General features: G+C 41.5%; 1 protein-coding gene across 14 annotated transcripts in view; it reads left to right on the top strand.

Moving 5' to 3' along the window:
* The window catches only part of RBFOX1 (RNA binding fox-1 homolog 1), a 1,988,870-nt gene that overhangs the window by 837,556 nt on the left and 1,127,514 nt on the right, over positions 1-23,800 (top strand). For all 14 annotated transcript variants that reach the window (XM_070566832.1, XM_070566855.1, XM_070566844.1 and 11 more), the window contains one exon: positions 1,109-1,171. In XM_070566832.1, the coding sequence (XP_070422933.1) occupies positions 1,109-1,171 (63 nt within the window). The remainder of the gene's footprint in view (positions 1-1,108; positions 1,172-23,800) is intronic.

The raw sequence follows: 23,800 nt of genomic DNA, 5'->3' as shown, positions 1-23,800 counted from the left end.
ACCCTGCAAACCAGTCCCATCTCTGCTACTTAAGTTTCTCCCAGAGAGGGACAGGTCAGGGTCACCTCTCTTGAGTACAGGGTACCATGTAAGTCTTTCGAATCTAATAGTAAATCTTGATTTTTCTGGTTGGAGATGACGTCCCACCAACTCACTGAATTATATGAGATTATAATGGCCATTTGCAGTTCAGGTGACATTTGCTTTATTTAAATATTAATGAACATGAATCTTACTCCTGATTGGGTGATGATAGCCAAGTTTATGAAATTGACTATTGATGGGGCATCTTGTATCATAATTTTATTCGTTGCGAAATGAAGTCACTTTGAACTTTAGCTGTTGCAGAATTGAGCATTGCAGATTCTTGGAGTTCTAAAGTTGAAAGGAAGGTTAGAGTTGATTTCTTGTGCAGGAAAATCTACAGTGATATCTCTGAAGGATCGGCCTCCCATATTTCCTTGGACATATCCTGTGGCAAAGAGCTCACTGCGTAAGACAAGAGAATAGCAGAGTGGTTCCAAACTTGGTGTCCACTTGCCCAAGTTGAAATCCAGGTTCCACTACCTACATGTGTACTTTGTGCAAGTTATATGAGCTGTCAGAGCCTCAGTTTCCTCTTCTGAAATAGAGAAAACAGTAACACCTTCCTAACTCGAGTGTGAAAGGATTCAATGCAAATATATATATATATATTTTTAAAGATTTTATTTTTTTCCTTTTTCTCCCCAAAGCCCCCTGGTTCATAGTTGTATGTTCTTCTTTGTGGTATATTCTTCTAGTTGTGGCATGTAGGACGCTGCCTCAGTGTGGTTTGATGAGCAGTGCTGTGTCCGCGCCCAGGATTCGAACCAACGAAACACTGGGCCGCCTGCAGCGGAGCGTGCGAACTTAGCTACTCGGCCACGGGGCCAGCCCTGAAAATATATTTAAAGACTTAATCTTAATCATTTTTGCCATCATCATCATCATCATCACTGTTCAATTCACCATATAGTCAAGAACCTGATTTAGAGGTTAACCAGATATGACCTTGACAAAGAGGATGCAGACACAATTCGAGAACATATTCCTCCATCCTAAAGTATTCCTCTCTCTTCTTCCCTAGGAAACTACCCAAAGAACTCATGCGAGTGGAACTTACAGCTTCCTTGATCGGACTCAGCATTCAGTAAGTGCGACCACTTTTGAAAATTCATTACATAAACACATCCATTTCTTCCATCACGTTCACTATGGAAAGCTCTCTTCTGCTGGCCTCAGGTTCTCACAAACACCTTGCTGCCGTCTTGTGTCTTTCTTTTCTGCGCTACTGTGTTGGATTCAGACGGGAAAAGAGTTTGCTAGGTAGAACCGTGCAATGAACACAGGACATGTGTGGGAGTGTCGATGGGTTAACCCTACTGCTACTGGCTGGGGGGTAAATAGAATGTACTTTGTGTTGTTGTTGTTTCTTAATCGTTTCTCACTTGGGGACATTTTATCCCTCAGCACCAGCCACACGACCTTGCAAAGTAGAAAGAAATGACAGCAAACACAACAGTGCGTGAGACTGCATATTTCTTGAAGCATTTAAGAACAGTTCATTTTGCTCTGTTTGAGCCAGAATACGTGATTACTATATAAAAACTACTGCAAAGAAGGAATTCTGTACTTTACGATGCTGGGGTACACTTTAGAAATTTCATTTGTTTTTAGCAAGTAAGCATTTTCCGCTGTCTGCTTTTCTCATTGCGCACAAGGACTTTTTTTTTGGTGAAGCTAGCAGCATTTTGTCCAATTTCCCCAACTCTTACGTTTTAGGATACATTAGCAGTTGGGGTAGTGGTGGTGGAGCACAGAACCCCATAAAATCTCTGATATCAGCTCTCCTCTGCAATAGTTTTCTTGGCAAACACCTTATTTTATGAATAAATCTGTAATAATTTAACAACAAACATCAAAAATTCAAAAGACTAACTAAAAGAAATATTTATTTTTTTAGGATGTAGCCTCCTTTGTTAGTTTCAGAATTTCTTAACATATTCTGCTTCTGAGTGGTGGAGTATAATTTGATGCATCAAATATCGTAAAGGGGCAGGTAGAGTTGGAGGCTGTGGGACTCTAGGCCTGGAAGAGACTGATCAAAGGGAATTCTCTTGCCTTTGGTGGTATTGCGAGACTCTCCTTATTGCTGTGGAATCTGCACATGCGAATGGATAGAAGGCAGCGGAGGAGGCAGGGAGAAATAAAAAGATGGTGCATTCGCTGTTCGCTACATCGGAATGACTTAGCGTAACCCTGCTCAGCTAAGGCTTGTGTCACACAGAAGATTAGACTTACGTCTTTTGTTCCCAATAATAAAGGAAATTTCATGTCTAATTCCCTACATGCCACATCTATTTTTTAATGCCTTTGAAGTTCAGGCTATAGCATTTCCTGAAAATTGCGAAGTTTTGTAAGGGAAAAGGAGGGGGCTGTTTGGCGTGAAGTCTGTTCAAATCTATTTGGCATAAAGTTAAATATGCATGTTACTTTGCCTTTTCCTATTGTAAGCAGTCTCATTCTCCTAGATGCCTTTGTGGTGCTGGAACATGCAAGGGAAGGCTGGAAGAAGGAAGGTTTCAAAGATGGGTTTTTCAGATTACGTGGGGCCTTCCCCCCCTTTCTCTCTACTTTCTCAACATGGAACAAATGACTGCTTCTCAGAAAGAAATTTACGTTCCAACCCTGGATTGGGGCTTTAGTTTCTAACCTAGGGGAGGCTCTGGTTTCTGAGATAATTAGTACAGTGTTGTAAGGAACTCATGTTAATTTGTCTTCGGATATGGTATTTCCATATCTACAATTACAGTCTAAAGGGAAAAAATTTATTAATGTGCTGCTTTAAACCAGTGTGCAGATATTTGATAACTCAAAAAAAAATTAAAAAGGAAGAAATGAAAAAACTCCTCATTGGGGATATTTAGAGTGGCTGCCTAAGCTCTGTGTGCGTAATAGATTTCGGTGCTTTCCTTGAGATCACAGCTGTTCTGGCACAGTGAGCCTCAGGCAGCTTCTGGGGCCGAGAGGTCACTTCCTCAAGAACAAAAATGGCGTTCTGGGAGGTTGCTTGGTTACCAGCAGATGATCTGGTATCTACACTGGCCATGTGCCTGGTGTCCTCTTGACCAATAACACACCTAGGACATCACAGTTTAGAAATCTGCTCCAGTCCCTCAGGAGATTTTACCGGGAACAATGACTCTGCAGTTACCGTTTGGTTGTGTCTAACATCACTCTTGGACTGATATTGTGTCTAACATCTTCCCTGGTGTGAGTCAGGATTTTGATGTCTCCAGTGGCTTCAGAAAAATCAGTGTCCCTTCCCTGCTTTCAAAGGTTGGTTATCTTTCGTTGTTTAATTTTTTCCAGAATGTTCCATCGGCATTGGGGCCCTTTGGACAGATTGGCTGGTGAACATCATGCAGGGAGTTCGCTCCCATGACCCAGCATCTGTGTAGGATTCTAGCTCTCCACATCCCTTTGCAATCTGTATGCACAAAGGAAAGCTGCAGGAGGCTGGTGGAGCAGGCATTGGTTGAACCTCAGCCTCAGAGTAATTTCCTACAACTTGTAAATTTAACTTCCAGTGGAAGCCTTTCTTTGACCCCTGTCTCTGTCAGGTTACATTTTTATGGCATGCTGTGTGAAAATTGTAATTAATTAATTGAGCAAAAATTAACGTAATGTTTGTCTTATTCCTCAGCCTAGTGCTGTCCGATAAAACTTTCTATGGTGACGGGAATATTCTTTGTCTGTGCTGTCCAGTATGGTAACCACTAGCCAGGTACGACCCCTGAAATGTGGCTACTGCAGCTGAGGAACTAAGTTTATCATTTTCTTTATTTTTAAGTAATTTAAATCTAAACAGCATCATGTGGCTAGTAACAACTTACCATATTGGACAGGGTAGCTCCAGACTAGAGGCCCTATGAATTCCGGGGCCAGGTGTCAATTGCCCATCTTTATATCCAGGCTGATACTCACCTGGTATAGATAAGTGGAGACACGGGTTGTAAAATTCTGCTGACCCAAGCCCCTAATTTTCTTCAACCTCCTGCACTTCCATATGCCTTATCCCCCCACATGGACCCTTGATCCAGACATCAAGATCCTCCAGCACCATCCTCCAATGCCACAGCATGTGTCCATTCTAACGGGGTGGTGCCTGTCCTATGCTGGTTGTTAAATAGCATATATCTACAGCATCTACTGAAGAACTGGCCATAGCAGGCAATCAGTACTTGTTGGGGACACTGATGGGCAAACACGTGGGGAGATGGGGGCATGAATAGAGTGGAGGATGCATCTCACCTTCTTATGGAGTGTTATGTAAGTGAGAGAAACAGAATTGACATTAGACAGGAGGCCAGTCTGGGTCTCCCTGACGGCTGTTTTCTTGTCCTCTACTTACCACTCAATCTCTTCTTCAAAGTTTCTGCCTCTGCTTTGTCGCTTGATAGACCCGGAACAACAGCCTCCAGATCTATCACTGAATTCCAGTGCCGTATGCAACAGAGATTACTACACATCTTCACTTCCTTCTGGCTGTCACTTCTGACTCCAAATGCCTCATCTTAAAATCAGACCAACCCCACTCACTCACCTGTGGACGCCATTCGCTCCCCAGGTGTCCTAGTCCCAAGCTTCAGTCGTTCCAGCCCTCGCCTTGTTCTTCACCCACCACCGAAAGAGGAGGAAGTCTTTGATCTGGGCCTTCTCAAAGCCTTCTTTCCATTTTTGCTCTTGGCATATCCCTCCGGTGCTCCTTCCTCCCCTGGCTGTGAAGTCTTCCTAAAGTGGTGTTCACACCTAAAGCCATCTTCCCCTGGGTTACATCCTGCATTTTGAAGATCTAACGCTCCTGACACGTGAATACCACCTAATTACTTGTTCAATAAGCTAGTTCTTATCTAACACTTAGCCTTCTCTCTAAGAGTTAATCTCTTGACTTCTAAATGTGTTGATTTCCCGTCTCCAAGCATTTGCTACCCTTGGTCTCACCACCAGGTGATACCCTTCCCTATTCTCTTAGTCAACACTTCTGTATAGAGCTCTGTTAAGACCCTCCTGATGAATGAAGTTTTCCCTGTGTACTTCCATTCCTTGATTTCCCCTTGTAGCATGAAGAAAATACTAAATCTCTTTTCCGTGTAGGAGGTTAACCCCATGATAATATTTTTAGAAACTGGAGCTCAGTGGAGCAGGCAAGAGCAGAACAGTGTAAGGTGAACAGAAAGATAAAGAGCCATGATTGTCATCCAAGGAGGTAGAATTCTCTGGAGTTAAAAACCTCAGCAGCTTGGTTGGAAATGGCAAAGGTCAGAGATCAGTTGGAATACAAAGAGGGAGAGAAAGCAAGAACAGGAGTGAAGTGAGAGTGTTAATTTCATCAATGACCAAACCCAGGGTGGGTCTCATGCCAATTGCATTTAGAGCCCGCTGGTCTCTAAAGGACCAAAAATGATGCCCTCGTCTTGGTAACTCTCACTGACCTTCCCATTTGTTTTGATGCCCGACCAAGCACCAACCACCTCTGCATCCTTGTTCACACATTTCGTATGTGTATCTCTTTGTCTCTCCTAAGCTGTTGCATAGAAGAGCTCTGTGAAATTCTTCTCCCCTACCTCCTCTCTTCTAGGGGGAATAGGAACTCAGGGCATCTTTTTGGTTTGATAAGTATGTGAAAATGGGAGCTGAGAGAGTGTAGGCAGATAAATAGAAGAAAAACATTTCCTTCTGCTCCTTTATTGTGAGAACAGAGGAAGATCAGAAGGAATGGAAGTTATAAGGGAGGTTTTTATGATAGCAGAACTTAAGGACTGTGGATAAAGAAGAGAGAAGCCTGAAGTGGCACCCCACTGTCTGCCTTGTTATTCTTCGTCATTTTACCCAGCTTAAATCTGCCTCAGCACTCGTCGTGCATTCAGATTATCATATTTATTGCTTGTATATCTGTCTCCTCCATTGGACTGGAGGATCTCTGAAGGCATGACGTGTGTCTGTCTCACCTACAGTTCTAGCCCTAAAACCCAAAGAAGTGACAAGCACGTGCGCATTTTGAATGAATTCTCGAGTTGCATGGATTAATGCTGTGAAAGGTGATCACACTGCTTGTATTTTGAAACCATTCTCTGTCATCCCTAATCCCCCAATCCCCCTCCCAATCTTGGTCAATCTTTGAAAAATCAAGAGAGCCAGGCTAGTGTCCTGGCTTTGTAAATTGACCACATGAAACTTAACAACATATTTGACCAATCTGACTTAGTTTTCCTCCTTAAAAAAATAATAATAACGAATTGAACTGGAATGATCTGTACTTAGGGCCCCTTCCAACTTGGAATTCAGTGAATAATGAAAAAGAGAGAAACTAGGCCATAGAAGAGAAGGCTGGAGGAGGTATGCTCATCTCAGCAAGGCAGGGATGGATGAGTGCTGACCAGCAGTGGCCTCTCCTCGGCCCCACCTGTGGGCAGAAATGAGCCTATTGTGTCCTGGACAAGAAAATGTACCAAGTAGGTTTGGGACTAATACAGTACTGACATTCTGCTTTCTCTTAACTGTATTAATAAATGGATATTGACACAGTTGGATCCACACCCATGGGTCGCATTAGAGACTTAGAGGAAACATAAGCAGATTTTGCCTGTCACCTCTTATATTGGCTTCAGCACTTAAGAGGTGAAATATCTGTATTCATCCTAATTACTCATCGGTACCCAGCTGGATGACCTCAAGAAAACAGTGACTTGGGGTTTCTGTGAAATCCCTTTACTTAAGCCAAAGATTAGATCTACCTGCTGTTTCTGCTCTATGTTGTAAGGTGAAGTTGTTTATTTAAGACAGTGGTGACCCTGTAGCAATGGCTGGAAATTGCAAAGGACAGACAAAATTCAAAATGGCTGGTTAATAAGTTATGGAAACAAGGAAACTGGTTTTTGCAGATGGAGAAGTCTATGAGTTTCTTCAACTTTTGAGAAGCTCCAAAGCAAAATGATACGCTTTCTCCAAGTGCTGACAGCCGGAATATGTTTTTTAAACATGTGGCTAGTTTCTTTTGAATTCAGGTTATTAGTTCCGCAAATGAGGATTCTTGCCTCAGAAAGTACCAATCCCAACTCTGTTCCTGGCATACAGTCAGCACTAAATAAATAGTAACCATGATTACTGTTACTGTTATTCAGAACAACTGCATAACCGAGAAGTAATCTCCTCTTCTACTGACTTATGTGTGTGTGTGTGTGCATGCATGTGCGCATTGGCAAGTTGAATAACTCATTAGACCTCAGTCCCTCTATTTAAAAAGGATAAATTATCTTGAAAAACTGTATGGTGGTCCATTCCAGCTCAGGGTGTTATGGCATTGCTATGTCAACATTCTTACGCTGGTGATGTCATCATTCATTCATTCATTTACATATAACTATAGAAAAGTGACTGTGTTGGGTTTTTGCTCAGTGCTAGGGATATTACAGTGAATAGACAGACATGGGGCTCTGAGTTCATGATGAATTGTAAGATAAAATTTAAACAAACAGTCTGTGTTGTATTAAATATCATGGACTAGTCAATCATAGAGAGGAGTCTCTGTTGGGCCTCAGAATGCAAGAATATGATTAGATCCATCTCAGATGTGGGAGAGAGCCAAGCGACATCCCTGTTACATGTAAATTCCTCTCTTCCATCTTCCGAAGCCAGGTTTTTTCCTTTCAGAGCTGGCTAGCCTTCCTCCTGGGCCTTCTCCACCCTTCCCTGAAGTACAGTGCCCTTGCAGGATGCTTCCTCCTCCAGCAATGACCATTTACACTCCACAGGGCCAGACTCTCCCCACCAAGTCCATAAACCTGCACTCTGTGCAGAATCAATGCCCATTTACAGCTGCTAACGCATTAATAACAGAAACGTCCCTGGCCGTGACCTACCTGAGTCATTACACACTAATCATCAGAGGCAATTTCAAGCAGATTGACTAGTGATCGGTGTCCTCCCCGGCATCCAGGCAGGAGGACACACGGCTGCCTTCACAGCCCCTGAGCAGATGGCCTGAGAACGTAATCGCACACCACAGCCGGTGCGGGTCTGGCTCCGGGAAGGGGAATCTCCATGTCTTGCATGCAAAGCTGGGCTCTCTCACCCAGGGGCTCTGCTCCAAGTGCACCTTTCATTTCAGAACAGAATCCGAGATCTCCCTGACCTGCTTTGTGCCCATTTTAAACTTATCACACAAGCAGCTCTCTAAAGATGTTGAGTAGGCGAGGTTTGCCTGTACCTGCATTGTTCTAACATGCACCACTGCCATGAAGCCAGTTCAATTCCTTTCCCATGTTTCCCTGTCCAGATATGAGCCATGAGGGCTTGTGATTTGGTGTTATAATTTCTTCCCTTCAGTTTCAGCTTGAGCATTTTTTCCATGTTGCTCTATCACTCCCTGCAATCATATTTTTGACGGTTACAGAATATATCTTCAGGGTGACATTTTACTGCCTTATTATGGAATATCCAGAAGTTTCCCATTCTTTTCACTAAAACCATTATTGCCAGAGTTAATTACTCAGGATCTATAGAGTTTTCTTCCTTGGGATAACTTCCTGAGGATAAGCACCCCTGAGAGGAATTATGCAGTCAAAGGATATAAGCATCTTTATGACTTTGGATGCATATTGCTAAATAATTTTTAAAATGGATGGTGTTAATTTACAGCCAGCTCATTGTCTTTGGGGCTTTTTAGTCTTGGCTCCCTATGTTTTAATTGCCAAGAATGAGAATTCAGATTATATTTAAGAGGAGCTAGGCAATGGTGTTGGAACTAGGAGTCAGACTGAATCTTTACCTTCAAGGAACTCATAGAATAGAAGGAGAAGACAGATTAGAAAATAACCCATTGCTCTCTGACATGATGATGCCTTAAGGAAAAAGGAGCTTCAGAATCCGTGTATTCTGGCACCAGTTATTGTTTCTGAGACAAGTGTAATTGAAGAACCTCTTCCTTTGAGTGATTCAAGATGAATGTCATGCTATTTCTTGACAAGGGTTTGGAGATTCTGGAAATCAGAGCCTGATGTTCTCCAGTCCTAGTGTCATTGTTATATCCATAAATTCATGTACAAGAACTCTATCAAATGCACGGTGTTCTCAGTCTACACTCCAATACACTCTGAAAATGCTGTTGGTAGAAGTTCATAAAAGTTATGCATTGCTAGGCCAAATAAGCTGATCCAATGGGTCACACCTCATAGTTCATTTAGAGTTGAATAAAAGAAGCAACTATTTTAGTGGGAAAAGCACAGACTTTAAGACAAACAAATGGGAATTCACATCTTGGCTCTCTATTTCCCACTTCTGCGAACTTGGGAAAGTTATTTAACCTTTCTCAGCCCCAAATTCCTCTTCTATAATGAAGGCAACAATAGCAACCCATAGGTTTCTTTCAAAGTTTATATAAAAATTCCATTTGGGAGGAGAGGGGCGTCTATTTGGGAAAAGCCTTTGGGATGGAGAGTGGGCCACTGAGAGCATAACTTTGGCAGTGTTCAATTCAGCAAAAGATAGTAGCAAAAATACTGCTCTGTTTTAGAGAAGACTTCGTTGTGGTTCTGATGAAGAAGAAGAGAGGAGAAGAAATGAGACACAAAGATCCGACCAGAAAGTGGGTGGGAAGCTGACAACCATGTAAGGGGAGGGGCCCCAAGGATATCAGCAGATAATACAAAAGTTTAATGTGAAGTCATTTACTTTGTCGTAATCCTGTCCTCCACTCTGTCTGCCCCATTCCCTGCCCCCCAAGAATCAACTTAACCTCTTCCTTCAAAACGCTTCTACTTAAAGCATTTTCGAGAGTGAGCTCTTGATGGAAGATATGTGAAATGCCGAGTTCCTCCCAGGGTCCACACAGTGGAAAACAGGTGTTGTCCTTAAAAATGCTGAAGATAACAGCTAATGCGGTGGGGATTTGGGGCCGGGCTTTGGGCATTTATGTGCATCACCTCATTTCATCCTCATAATGACCTAATGAGATAGGTCCTGCTAATTACTGCCGATTTACACTTTAAGTGGTTGCTTGGATTGCTCAAAGTCAGATGGCATGCAAGAGGTGGAAGTGAGTTTGAACTCCGGCAGACTCAACGCTGGAGTCCGCACTCTTGACCGCTGCACTAAATTCTTTCCGTATACAGGATCCTGGGCCAAAAGTACCAACAGGACTGTACATTTCATCAGAGAAATAGTGGCAAGGGCTTTGGGCTCCAACAGGGATTTGAGGACTATGGTGCCTGAAGATGTCAGCTAATGTCCAGGTTGTATTCATAATTCTACTTCTCCAAAAAGTAGATGAACTTGATGAGTTGTATAATTTTTAACAAATAGACTTCTACTATGGAGCTTTCCTTCCTCTTTCTCTTCTTCTCCATGCAAAGAAAGAACGAGGAACATGAAGTACACTGCGCTACGAAAATAAAGACTGAAACATTCTCTGGTTACCGGGGACTATGCATTAAAAAAAGACTCTTGTTAGTAAAGGCAGAGAGCCACCAAGAGCCACATCCCTAAATCCTTCTGATGCCCAATGTGCCTGGAGCCTCAGAGTGGTTTGACACTCCATCAAGGTTTCAACTGGGTTGCAACTGAAGTTTCATTCTGAGAAAAAAACCCCAAAAAACAGAGGTGAAGGATTAATAATCAAGAAACTGAATTGTGCCTTTGAGATTTTATATATATATGTATTATAATATATGTATATATAGTTTAATACTATGACTATTCATATATGTTCATTCTAATAAATATTTTAATAAAGAATTATGAGGATGGAGAAGTAAAAGAAGGATTGTAAGTATTTCAGTCTAAGGTAAAAAAGACCTTATTATTCAGAGCACATGGTCCTTCCACCACATGGTGGTGGCTGACACAGGTTGCAAGCTCCTTTCCTAAGGCCGAGTCTGCAAACAAGATGTGCCACATCTGCACAGACCTCCTACAAAGCCGCGTGCATCTTTGCATCCTCCTCAGCAACCCTCACGGTGCTGAGCTCAAAGTCACTGGCAGTGCTTACCAAGCCCTCTGTTCCCCCTGTGAGAGCTTTGATCAGGGAGGCGGTCAAAGGTGAAGAAGCAGAGCTGGCGCCCCACCATTCCTGTGATCCTCTTCCTCATCTCTTCCCTCCAGGAATTGCTCTCTCGTTGTATCAAGCAGGTGGCTGGAGCCATGCTTTCATTCACTTAACAAATATACATCGAATGTTCTTCTATGCCAGGCGTGGTTCTAGCCTCTGGGACACAGTGAGAAACAAGACAAGGGAGTTTCCCACACCCATGGGGCTTTTATTCTCCAGAGGAAACAAATATTGGACAAACAATCATACAAATAAATGTATGACTGCAAACTGTAGTAGTACTGTGGGATAAACACGCAGCATGTGATAAGAGTCTGTGCAGAGTAGGGAAATTTAATTTGGGTGATCAAAGAATTGATATTTAAGTTGAGACATTCTAGGGAAAAGTTTCTGGGCTTATGGCAAGACATTTGGGGTTTTTGAAGAATGAAAGGAAGGTGTCGTTGGAACGGAGTGCCAGAACTTGCACATGTGATGGTGTTGAAAGAGTGGACAGGGGAGAGTATTCCATCAAGAGGCAGATTTCAGATTTTATCCTAAGTGCCATGAGCAGCCATTAAAGTATATGAAAGAGTAAGGAACATGATTATACTTAGGTTTTTAAAAATATTACTCTGGCTACTATATTACAGAAGGCTTGGATGGAGGCATAATGGAAGCAAGGAGAACGGTTAAGAGGTGTATTGAAATAGTCTGGGAAGGAGGAATGGCATTGGCTTGAAGTGGGGTTGTGGCTATGGGATAGAAAAAAGTTTAAGGATCCTATCAATCTGCCTATCTATCTATCTATCTAATTCATCCATCCATACATTCATCCATGCCTCTCTCTTCACTTTCCTCCCTCCCTCCTTCCTTCCCTCCTTCCATCCATCCATCTGCCATCATCACCATTCAACATTGCATAAAATCCAACCATTTGCTCAACTCTTTAGTGCGTTAGTGACCATCCCAAGTATAGTCTGAGTCCTGCAGGAATCATGAAGCTGTTTTGTTTTTGCTTTTATTTTTTGCCCCAGGAATGGGTAAATAATTTCTTCCTCCCCTATTACAGTTTGCTTGGAGGCAGTCCTGTTGACTCCTGCATTTCCCTTTGCTGCTGTCACCGGTTTTACCTCAAATGACACCACTTGCTTTACATAAGTTCCTCATGCATTGAAGGCTGACATCCCTAATAGTTCTGTCACCTGTGTTCTAACAGGCTGCTGAAAAGATACAAGCGATGCCTGCAGGAGATAGGGCCATCTCAGCGGTTTGTGTAACACCAATGGGGTGTGAGGTAGCATGAAAATAATTAGTTTAGTTGGATGTAAATGGAAGACGAATGAGGGTACCGCTAATATGTGGATGCCTGGGAGGAGGGGTGACTTGCTTCATTTAAGATTTGAGGAAGAATAATTGAATCAATAGCTATGAAAATGAAAGCAATATTAAGAGTCTTTTATGGCAACGTATAAAGCAGGATGAGCTAAATTCAATCAAGGTGCATTTACTGAGTGCTTATTATGTACCTGTCACTGTGTGAGGTATTTTGGCTAAACTAAAGGGGAAAAATAATTGCAAGACATAAATAAGACTTTACACTCTCCATGGGGAGTCAGGATTTCAGAACATACGAATGCTTCAAGCATGTTTTAGAAAGGCTGAATAGCAATTGTGAGCTACATTAATTGTGAGCTACATTAAAACTGTTAGGGATAGCAGGAATAGCATTGAATATAAGGGACATGGGTGAATCTGTGACTGTGGTTAATTGCTTAACTTCTCTGAACATCATCAATTTTCTTCTTTATAAAATGTTCATATCACTGCATGGAGTGCCATTACATCTTCATGTGCACACACACAAACACACACAGAGATGCTGGTCAGCGCTTCTCAGGGCTGCATTGGAGTATTTGGGCAGGAAGGTGGGTGGAGAAAATGCTCTTCACTAGCCGTTTGGTTTTTAGGAGTCTACTATTTTAGTGAATTATCTGGAACATTCTAGATGTTTAGAGAAGAGTAAGTCAGCATAACCCATGCTGAAAAGTAAATAGGTGTTGGAAAACCTGTAAAGATAAATCTCTTGTTGAATATGCCTACGTCTTTCTATTAAAGTTGTAGAGGATATACAAGTCAATGTATTAGCTGTAGCTTATAAAGCACGGGCCATTCTAATAGATCTTAGTAGTTGTTTGAAATCATACTAAAAGCGTTCGCTGTATTTTGTTGTTGACTCCAGTGTCGGGCACTAGTGTTCTCAATGTTACAACACCTCTTTGCTAGGGTATATTTGTGTATATTGTTTAAAGCTGTTTTTTGCATCTCGTACTCCCATTTTTTTAGTCCTGAGATTTCTCCATTTCTAGTCTGTTTTTTATTGAGGATGTTTTAAAAAAATCTCTCTTTATCATCGTAATTTCTCCGTTGTCTCACAGTCTTTTATGGCATTGTCTGGTTTTTCGTTAGCTTTTCATCTTAATTTTTCACAGTTTTCTTTATGGAAGAGTCCAGTCATTTCTACACGTCTGAAAACTCTTAAAATTTTAAATTAGAGAAAAAAAACAGAAAAGGACACAAATATTTTCCTATATGTTACATTAATTTTAAAATACATTATACATGTTTAAGTTTATATCTCCTAGGCATTATAACTTGGCTTTTAAAATATATAAATGATTGCTTAGAAACCTGTAGAGTTAAAAAAAATACTATGTCATCTATCAGTTTTGCTATTTATCAATTAATAGAAAAGTGATTTTTCATATCACTAGATGATTTTCTACTTCCTCATTTGCTGCAGAAATAAAAGAACCCACCCTATGTTAACTCTTAGAAGGAACTGAGTACTTAATACCCTGAGGGTGAAAGAGAAATGAAAGTGAATTAAGATTATGTTTTATAGTTTTAGAATGGGGGAGTGGGAAACGGAATGGTTAGACTCAAAAGGACTTTTCTAGAGGTAGATTTTAACAGTTGAATAGATTTGCCTTGATTAGAGAAGTAAGTAAGAACTTTGAGAGGAAATGCAAGTATTGCTTTAGGGTTATTGAGAAATACTGGCTAGCGGTGCTGAGGAAGATAAGGACAACTTGTCGGCCACTCAGCAGAAGTAGTCTTATTAAAAGTCAACTGAATATACCAGAATGGTCATTGAATATTGAGAAATAAGAGTCAACATCCCATGGAGTTTGGCACTCTCTAGTCTGGGTATCTGGATTGGATCATAGGGAGTCTTGTGTCTAGGCTTAGGGAAATAAGACTCTAGAAAGAGGGCAAGTAAATAGATTTCTTCTTGCCTGCCAATTCTGATGAGTAGAGGCTCCCTGTAGTTTTGTGGAGAAGAATGCATCTGAGCTCAGCAGGAAAGTGCTGTGATTGATTAGCAATGTCTTCCGGGGGTACAGGAATGGGGAATGGAGGCACATGTGCCAAGTCTTACAGTTCTACTCTGGACGGGAGAACATCTTCCCTTGTGGTCAGAGAGGCTGAGCTATTTGCTTATGGAGACTGTATCTACTTGACTTGGTGAATAAATATTAAGATGATTTTGTTTCATGTTACTGTCAAGCAAGAGGGAGCAATGCCATCCTAGAGTCTCAGGAGTAATGTTATAGTTCATTTGGGGATACCCATTAGTATTTCTAACCGAATTCCTTTTCAACACAATGGTTTAATTGTAGGAAAAGTTGTTTAGGGAATACTATTTGATGAGGTTTAATCAATTTATGCTATTGGATTCTGCTGCAGATTATACTATTAAATACACAGGGCAGACAGGGAGACTCGATTCCATTAATTTCAGGGAAAGGCGATTCCAAATGGAATACGACAGCTTTGAAGTTGGTATTCTCATTTTTGAATTTGTATGGGCCTCAGGTGGAAGGTCTTGGCACTGAGTGCTATTGTATCCTTCATGCATCTCTCTAAGCAGATGCTTTATCAGAGAAGAGAGCCAGCAGAGTGAGGAAGTTGCAGAGATGTGCTGTTGGCAAATGCATCTAGGGAGACTGACAGTTCCTTAACTGACCTTATTAATCATAATAAAAATGTAGTAAATATAAAAATAAATAAATAAATAATAAAAATGGAAAATATGTCATAAAAGTACATAACCTGCATTGTGATATTTTATGTATCTATCATTACTCCACGTGTATCACCTGGTTTACCAGGTGCACCATAAGCACAAGCGGTGGGTAAGAGAGACAGTGAGCCGGGCAGGGGAGCCGATGAACAGTAGACTTGAGCCGCCATCTTTGAAACCAGCCTCTGACAGTTGGCAACGTCTTCACCTCTTTGGGCCTTGATTTCCTTATCTGGAAAATGGACCAACAAATGGATACCTGCAAGTTAGAAGGCTCAATAACTCTTACCTATCCTTAGTCCCATTTGAAGACAAGGACAGGGGCCGGCTCTGTGGCCATGTGGTTAAGTTCACGCACTCCGCTGTGGCGGCCCAGGGTTTGGAACCTCAGCATGGACATGGCACCGCTCGTCAGGCCACGTTGAGGTGGCGTCCCATATCCCACAACTAGAGGGCCTGCAACTAAGATATACAACTGTGTGTGTAGGGGGGAGGGGGGTTTGGGGAGATAAAGCGGGGGAAAAAAAAGATTGGCAACAGTTGTTAGCCCAGGTGCCAATCCTTAAAAAAATAAATAAAAAAGAAAGAAGACAAGGACACTGTGGCTCAGAGAAGTCAAGACCCACAGGTAGTAAGTGTCAGAGCTGGATTTGACCTTCAGAGCTCCTCCTAAAGAGCCAATACATTATGATGTGCCAGAGGACTGGATTTATAACTTATAGATGCCTGAATTTTGAGTCTAAAACTGGTCCTCTATTGCCAGCCTCATAACACGCTCTCTGTGAGACGTTTGCCAGTTCCAAACTTCCCTCGGCCTCGGTCTTCCCATCTATGAAAGCCATAAGATTCTCTAAGGAGTTAGTGTGAAAATCAAATGATATGGTAAATGTGACAGCAGTTTTCATAGCAGAACATACCATGCAAATGTAAGGAAGCGGTGAAAGCCAGACCAGATGCGTAGCTGCAGAAGGTCAAAGAGGATGTGGAAAATCCTTTAGCCCATGAGTGAAAATGATCTACAAGAAATATTTCAAAGTTGTTTGGAGCCTAGTCAGAGTTATATCGTTCTATAAATGTCAGATTCAATAAATATCATTTATTGAAAGTCTACTATGTGCAAATCACTGTTCCAGGTTTCTTTTGTGATTAAGGGCAGCTTTCAACACAATCCCTATCCTAAAGGAACTTAAAATTGCATTGAGAAGAGCATTTTTCAATACGACTCTTTTTTTGAAACCCAAAGTGTACAGCATTTCTTACTGCTCAATAATTTCCATAGGGATGTTCTAGAAATGTTTTATATTTATCCATATTATGAACTTGAGTATTTCTCAAGAAATGCATCCTCTGGCACATTGATCCCCTTTCTCTCACTCCCCAAAATACCAAAGAAGGACGGTCCTAAGATGTCTAATGGTCTCCTTCAGTGGTGCGTATAGAATCAAGATGGTGATGCCGAGTCTTGTCCATATCCTGCCTTCCCAACAGGGATGGTTTCTTAGAACTGAATCTTGGGGGAGGGATATGAATTACTGCCATTTTTGTGAAAAGCCAAGGTTGTACCAGGGTGACCCGATCTGAAGCAAACCTAAAATGTGAGCAAATGATAGTGTGAGGTTATGAATATATGTTGTCGGCTGAGGGAGTGAAGATCATAAAGGAGTTGAAGTGTATGAATGGGTGAATACAAGTGATTCAAAACTAAGTCTATCAGCAGGGTATACTCCAGACCACTACTTTCCTCCATACTGCCCAGCAGAGGCAGGCATGTAGGCTAAAAGGACACATGCTGTAAAGCAGCCAGTCCATTTATTGTTTCCGTTTCCTCTGTAATTAATAAATGTCTTAAGAAGGGCTACATAACCATTTGACACCATGCTTCTTTGCGAGAACATCCTGTGAAAAATGTTTTAAAGTAACAGTAGCAGAGAACACCGTAGAAAAAGGGTCCTGCATTGAGAGGAAATTGTCTCTCCCTTTTTGAGTATCCCTACAAAGACATCTGTTATTTCTTCCCGGTGGGCCAACACCCTTTGGGTACCAGCTAGTCTGTATAGGGAAGACAGCATGCTCTTATCTCAATTCCAATTCATGCCTACTCACCAAGTGGGTTGCAGGTTGCATTTTCGTAAAAGGTCAGCAAAACAAGATTTTGATTCTTACACTTTGTTTTTATGCTATATGAGGTGTGGGCAACACTTTAGACATTTTTATCCGGGAAATCTCTATTCCACGTATCAGATTCCCTTGGGTAATATTATCTGGCAATGACAATAAAAAATTTCTTCATTTCTTCATCTTCATTATAAAATATTGCATTTTATGAATATGTTATTATCTCTACCCACTCACTTGAATGCCTTCCCATTCCAACACGCAAATATGTACATGCTTTCTCTTTGAGCTATCATTATAAGCTTTTAAAGGGATTGTAGCAAGACTACCTATCTTTTACACCATGTTCCTACTTTGAAAACTTATCATTTTTTCAAGTTTATTAAAGTCCATGGCAATCCATGAAGCGACATACTAGAAAACCAGTTTATAGATCCTAAAACAGAAACTTCAGGGGTGTGCCTGGGCAGGAATCTGCCTTTTTAACAGGCACATAACTTGACTTTTCATTAATATTAAAATTTGAAGGCCACAGCCTTATACAGATAAAGCAAAGACTAATTCTCATACAACTGAACATTGGGACCAAAAAATTTTTGTGAAACTTGGTCACTGGATGAAATCTAAGTTCTTGCTTTCTTGTAAAGAGTACTCCAAAGGTTAGAAATCCCCTATAGAGGATACCTAACTATGTAATTCCAATTTCATTCCGCTTTTAAGACACAAAATAGCACCCAAGAGACCTAAAAAGTTCATTCTTCTCCAGAGAACCAACTTTTCAATGATGGTGACCATTATTATCATTTATGTTCATTTTCAAGAGCACAGAACATTTCGAACTCTGTAGAAATTTTTCAAAAAGCGTTTCTGGTTGCTTTTGAGGTAAGTACGCAATACAGATTTTCTTCTTTGAATGACTGAGTCAAGAACTCATTCTCATAACACAGGAGAATGAAGGAAGATCAGCTGGGAAGGATGGTGTGTGGGGCATGGCTCTGGGAGGCTGGCATCATCACAGATTGGGGGAATACCCAAGATACAGTAGCCTGGGGCCAACTTAGATGATTAGGCAGAAGGGTCAAGAGTAGAAGGGAATATGACTAGAAGTGTGTTTCTGTGCAGAAAAAGATGACAGAAAAATTAAATCCATTCATTAATTTAATATTTTATTGAGTACCTACTGTATACCAGATCCTGTGCTAAGGAAGAAGGCAGACTTGATAGGGTCACCAGACAGTCTCGGTTTCCCAGAATGAGGGGCTTCCTGAGAGGTGGGACTTTCATTCGAAAATCGTGAAAGCCAGGATGAGTGCTGTGTAAACCAGGAGGAGTCGATTGCTCTGGACTTGAAGAAGTGCTAACAGGTGTGATGAGTGTTGGGGGTGCTAAGGGATCATGAAATAGGGGCATCTGACCATCCTCAGTGAGGAGTCAGGAAGGGTTAGGGTTGTGGGAAGGTCAGGCATTGCTCACCTGTGACCTAAATTATAAGCAGGACTGAGCCTGGAAAGAAGGGTATTCAAAGGAGAGGAAACAGCATCTTCGAGGAACATGTGGCAGCACAAGCATTAGAAAAATCCAGAAGAAAAAAAGGCAAGGGGTGAACAGGAAGTGGTACACAATGAAGCTGCAGAGCTGGGTGGTGTACACCCTCTTTAGGGCCAATATTGTAGGGCACATGTGAGCTTCCTATTGCTGATGTATTAAATGATCACAAACCCAGTGGATTAAGATACAAACTTATTATCTTACAGTTCTCTGAAGGTCAAGTCCAAAATGGGTCTCACTGGGCTAGAATCAAGGTATCCATAGGGCTGTGTTCCTTCTGAAAGTTCTGGGGGAGAATCCGCGTCTTTGCCTTTTTCAGCTGCTAGAGGCTGCCCGCATTCCTTGGCCCTTGCCTGGCCCTCTTTCATCTTCAAAGCCAGCCATGATGGGTTGAGTCTTTTTCACGTCAAATCACTGGGACACTGACTCTTCGGTTGCCTCTCTCCTCTGCTTTTAAGGATTCTTGTGATGACACTGAACCCACCTAGATAATTCAGCATAATCTCTCATCTTAAAGTCAACTGATTAGCAACCTTAATTCCATCTGCAGCTGAATCTCCTTCACCATGAAACGTAAAATATTCACAGACTCCAGGAATTAGCATGTGTACACCTTTTTTTTTTTTTTTTTGAGAGGGGGCCTTATTCTGCCCACCATATGGCATATTAAGGATTTTGTGCTAGATTCAAGAGGATTTGGAAAACTATCCAACCTTTCTTTGCAGTGGAGTGATGGTGATCTATTTGCATTTTAAAGAATCAGTCTGATGCAATGTGAGGATGAGGAGAAAGCATGCATATGGGGAGACCTGTTGGGAAGCTGTTGCAGGACTCCTGGTGAGAGATGGTGATGGTCTGGACTAGGACTGGCACAGTGGGGATGGGCTAATGTAAATGAATCCCGGCCGTATTCCACGAGTAGAATTGACATAGAGTAGGGCTAGATTAGATTACGAACAAGGGAAAATGAGAAATCTGGTTTTTCCTTTTTTTTTTTTTTTTTAATCAAGAAGGCCACTGACTGTATGAGGGGCCAGTTTGAGACACTGTTGGAGAGGAGATAATGAATTAAGGTTGCCTTTGCTGAGTGGCATCAAATAGATGTCCAGTAGGGGGTTAGGTATACACATCTGGGCTGCAGAGGGCACATTCCCGTCTATCTCCTCCAAATATAACATTTATTCCTCCAAATGCTTTTGAGAGATGTGTTTGGTATTTGATAAATCTCTCCTGTGCATGTCTTCAGATTTGGAGATAGGAACCTTATCAGGTCTGTGGCTGTTATGTGCTGCTCATGGTGTAGTCTATGCTAATCACCTTCACATTTTGTATTCATTCAGTGTGAGAGGAGTGCTTTATCCTGCATTAATGGGGACATTGGATGGGGACACTTGTTTCTAATGAGAAATCTGATGAAATCAGGTGCTTTGAATACAGAACATGTGCAAACTTTCGGAGCTTTATAATTTTCCTGAAGTTTGTCGCTTCCCTTTAGGAGAAGACCCTGGTTGGTTTTGATGCAAAACTACATCTAATGGTGATTTCTATCTGATAAGGATTTTACTTAACACCCATCAAAAGGGAGAAGTGACCTTTCCTAGTGGGAGGATGGGAAGATGAGTCCTGGTCTGTCTTGAGGTCTCATACCCCTCTTCCACTCTGTTCTTTTCACAAAAGATCATCTCATCATAAATTCACAAAAAATGGCTTTTCATTCTTATTCTCATTTTTTGACATTCTTACTCTAAAAGTCATTATTAATGGAGCAAACTCTGCCTATCAGGTAATCTGTGTCTTCCCCTAGCCTGGTGGTATTTCATTATCATTTAAATATGCCACCCACTGCTCCTTCTAAAACCTTTTGAATGGAGGGTCATTAGTAGGTTTTTTTTCCCCCTAAATTATGCTCAGCAGTTGTTAAAGCAAGATGGTCTGCAGTGAAGCTCTTTCCACATTGAAAAAGTAAAGTGGGGATTGAGATAATTATCTGGATAATTCAGCCTCCTGTTAATCTCTCCTGAAATGGAACATATTTCCCATCCTCTTTTTCTTTCCTCTGTTTTTTCATCCCTTCTGGGTTATCTTTGCCAAAGAAAGGCACTTGTGTTTCCATGCTGCCTAAAGAACGTATCAAGTTTTTGAAAAATGTTTTCTGAAGGGCTAGCTATTTTTTTTAAAGGTATGTCCGTTTTAATGCTACAGCTTAAAGCAGGACTCATCTTGTGATTCGGATCAGCCATCTTTTGCGGTCCTTTCAGGGGATTCATTCTCTATTTCCGTGCATAAGATTCCCTTTGGATTGAGGATTGCTCTGAATCTGAACTTTGTCTTCATTCATAAGAATCACAATCCCCTGAGAATTGAAGATGCTTCTTCTAATGTAAATTGCTGGAGGTTTTCAGCCAGTGTCTGGCTGTTAGAAATGTCAACTGAGCACACTGTAATTTTAATTTTAGCGGAGTGACCTCTCCAGGGTACCCGTGATTGCTGAGAAAGGAAGTGGTCAGTCATTCTTAATCTCAAGTTCCCGTACCCAGTGCCAGGGAATGGTGACATAGAACATGGAAACCATTGAAACCTGTTCAACACAAGGTTAACATAAGGGAAGCCATATTGTAGAAAAGAGCCCATGTTGTAACTTTGAATGACCTCTGACTAACTAACCCAGCTGGATTTGCACCCTCCGGGAGATCCACCTGTTCTGTAGATTTTATGACCCCTGCTAGTGCCTATACCTCCCAGCTGCGGTAAGACGATAACTGCATTCTTTTGAGTTCCTTAGGAATGTGATGACCCCCAAACAGAGAGTCTATGCTGATAGCCATCATCAGTCAAAACTGACAGATCTGGTGTGGCAACTCCTAGTCTGGAACAGCAGAGGGTCAACATTCCTAACCCCTCCCCTAAACCCACTGGCCTATATAACTGTTTCAAGATTGTGTGTCCCCATTAAGATGGTTCTTTTGGACATTAGTTGGCCATCTTTCCTCTTGCTAGCAAGCTGTAATAAAATGCCCTTTCTCTGCCACCATCTTGCCTCTTGACGATTGGCTTTTGTCTCACGGTGAGCACATTGTGCCCTTTGTGTGGTGACACCATCATTGGAGAACCTGCTTCTTAAGCAGGCACTGCCTGATCTTAAGCAATCCTCCTGAGCCTTGGGTCTTTCATCTGTAAAACGGGAACAATATATGCCAACATTTAGAGTGTCGTGATGATAAAATGAGATGAGATATTTGAAAAATGAAGTTACTATGAACATAGGAAGCTTCTCCTGTTTGCCTCCCTCCGTGCCCCACTCCCTTACTTAGACCCAGGCAAGCAGCTTCTGTCATTCTCTTCACTCTGAGTCCCTAGATGTGACAGACATCATCCTAGGAGTGACAATACCTTGGGGAACAAAATTGAGTACCTGCCTTCATGGAGCTTATACTCTAGAAGATGGATCAGAATATGACAAATAAGTAAGTGAATATTTATTATAATGCCAAATAGTGACAAAGGCTCTGAAGAACAAGAAAGCACGGTGAGAGGATAGAAGTGGCCAGAAGGCAGTGTTTTAGATGATGTCTAAACAGTGTCAAGGAAGGCCTCTTTGAGGATATGGTATTTGAGCAGAGAGCTGCAATAACTTCATAACTGAGGCTTGAGATTGTTGCTATTAATCACATCGAATGCTGGCTTCCCCCACATATCACCAGAAGAACCTCCTAATAACATGAAAGTGAGTTTACTCCTTACTGAATTAAGGGAGAGGACAAGCTACTTCAACAGAGTCTTAGCAGCAACTTGGGGACGGGCAAAGTCCAGGATCTTTATTGGGATTTAGAATTGTGTCGAAGGTGTCTTTCTGTACAGGTACTTGCTGAGAAGTGGATCAGGATTATGATACAGTAGTTTAGGATTGGTGGACAGAACAAGGCAAGGATATTGGCATGAGGAGTTCAGAGGGTCTTGGGGTGGAGGCAGTTGTTTGATGCTTTCTGCTGAAAAGTTGATGGGTCTTTCAAGAAGTCCCTGAAATGAGCAGCAAAGTTATTTGGACTTTTAAATTCCCAGGCAAGAGTTTCTTGGAATAAAGTTAAGTGATGAAGAGAGTAGAATAGTAAAGTCATAGTAATGTAGATGGATAATAGTAGATGGTTCTAATTCTCGAGCATCATCATTATCTGCTAATGTTTACTGAGGGCTTACTATATGCTGAATACTGTGCTTAGTACTAAAGATGCAGCTGTGAACAAGTAGGCATGTCTGTTCTTTCTCATGTAGCTTATTGTCTACCCTTGAAAATAGACACTAAACAAATACTTGTGCAGATAATTAATTACAAATGTGATAGAAGCTGTGAAGGAAAATTATTACTTCCTATGACAGTGTAGTGTAAATCAGAGGGTCTTAAGGGGTCTGGGGCATCTGGTAAAAAGCTTCTTGCATATGCATAGGTGTTATTTGGGTAAAGGAGGCAAGGAGAGGGTCAGGTGAAAAAGACTGAACTTTCTCTTAAGAGCAAGGAGAAACGAAATGTCCCTTTGTATCAATAAATATTATATCCCTATGTTCACACACAAGTTGGCACAAATAATATCCCAAGATGTATTCACAGTATGCACTGACTGTTCGAAATCATCCAAATTGACACAGTCCATCAGCGATTGCTTGGCCCATTCTTGTAACTAAACAGCAGTTGTTTGTTGAAAGAATGAGTGAATGTTGAATTAATCAGCACTGTTTAGTTCCTCGGTGACCTCCAACAGCTCATTTGATTATGCAAAGCATACAGAGGCTTGATGGAAGACAAGTTTGCATCCCAACCCGGTACACTCAGGAATGCAAGGAAGCAGGCAAAAGTGCCTCTCAGGGTCGTGCCAAAAGAGCAGGATGAATTATAGATCCCAGCTCCCACTCCTACTGATTCAGTACATCCGGGATAGCCCCAGGAAACT

The sequence above is a fragment of the Equus przewalskii genome, chromosome 12, assembly GCF_037783145.1.
Source record: "Equus przewalskii isolate Varuska chromosome 12, EquPr2, whole genome shotgun sequence".
Lineage (NCBI taxonomy): Eukaryota > Metazoa > Chordata > Mammalia > Perissodactyla > Equidae > Equus > Equus przewalskii.
Note: the sequence above shows the minus strand (reverse complement) of the source record. Positions and strands in the feature narration are given on the sequence as shown.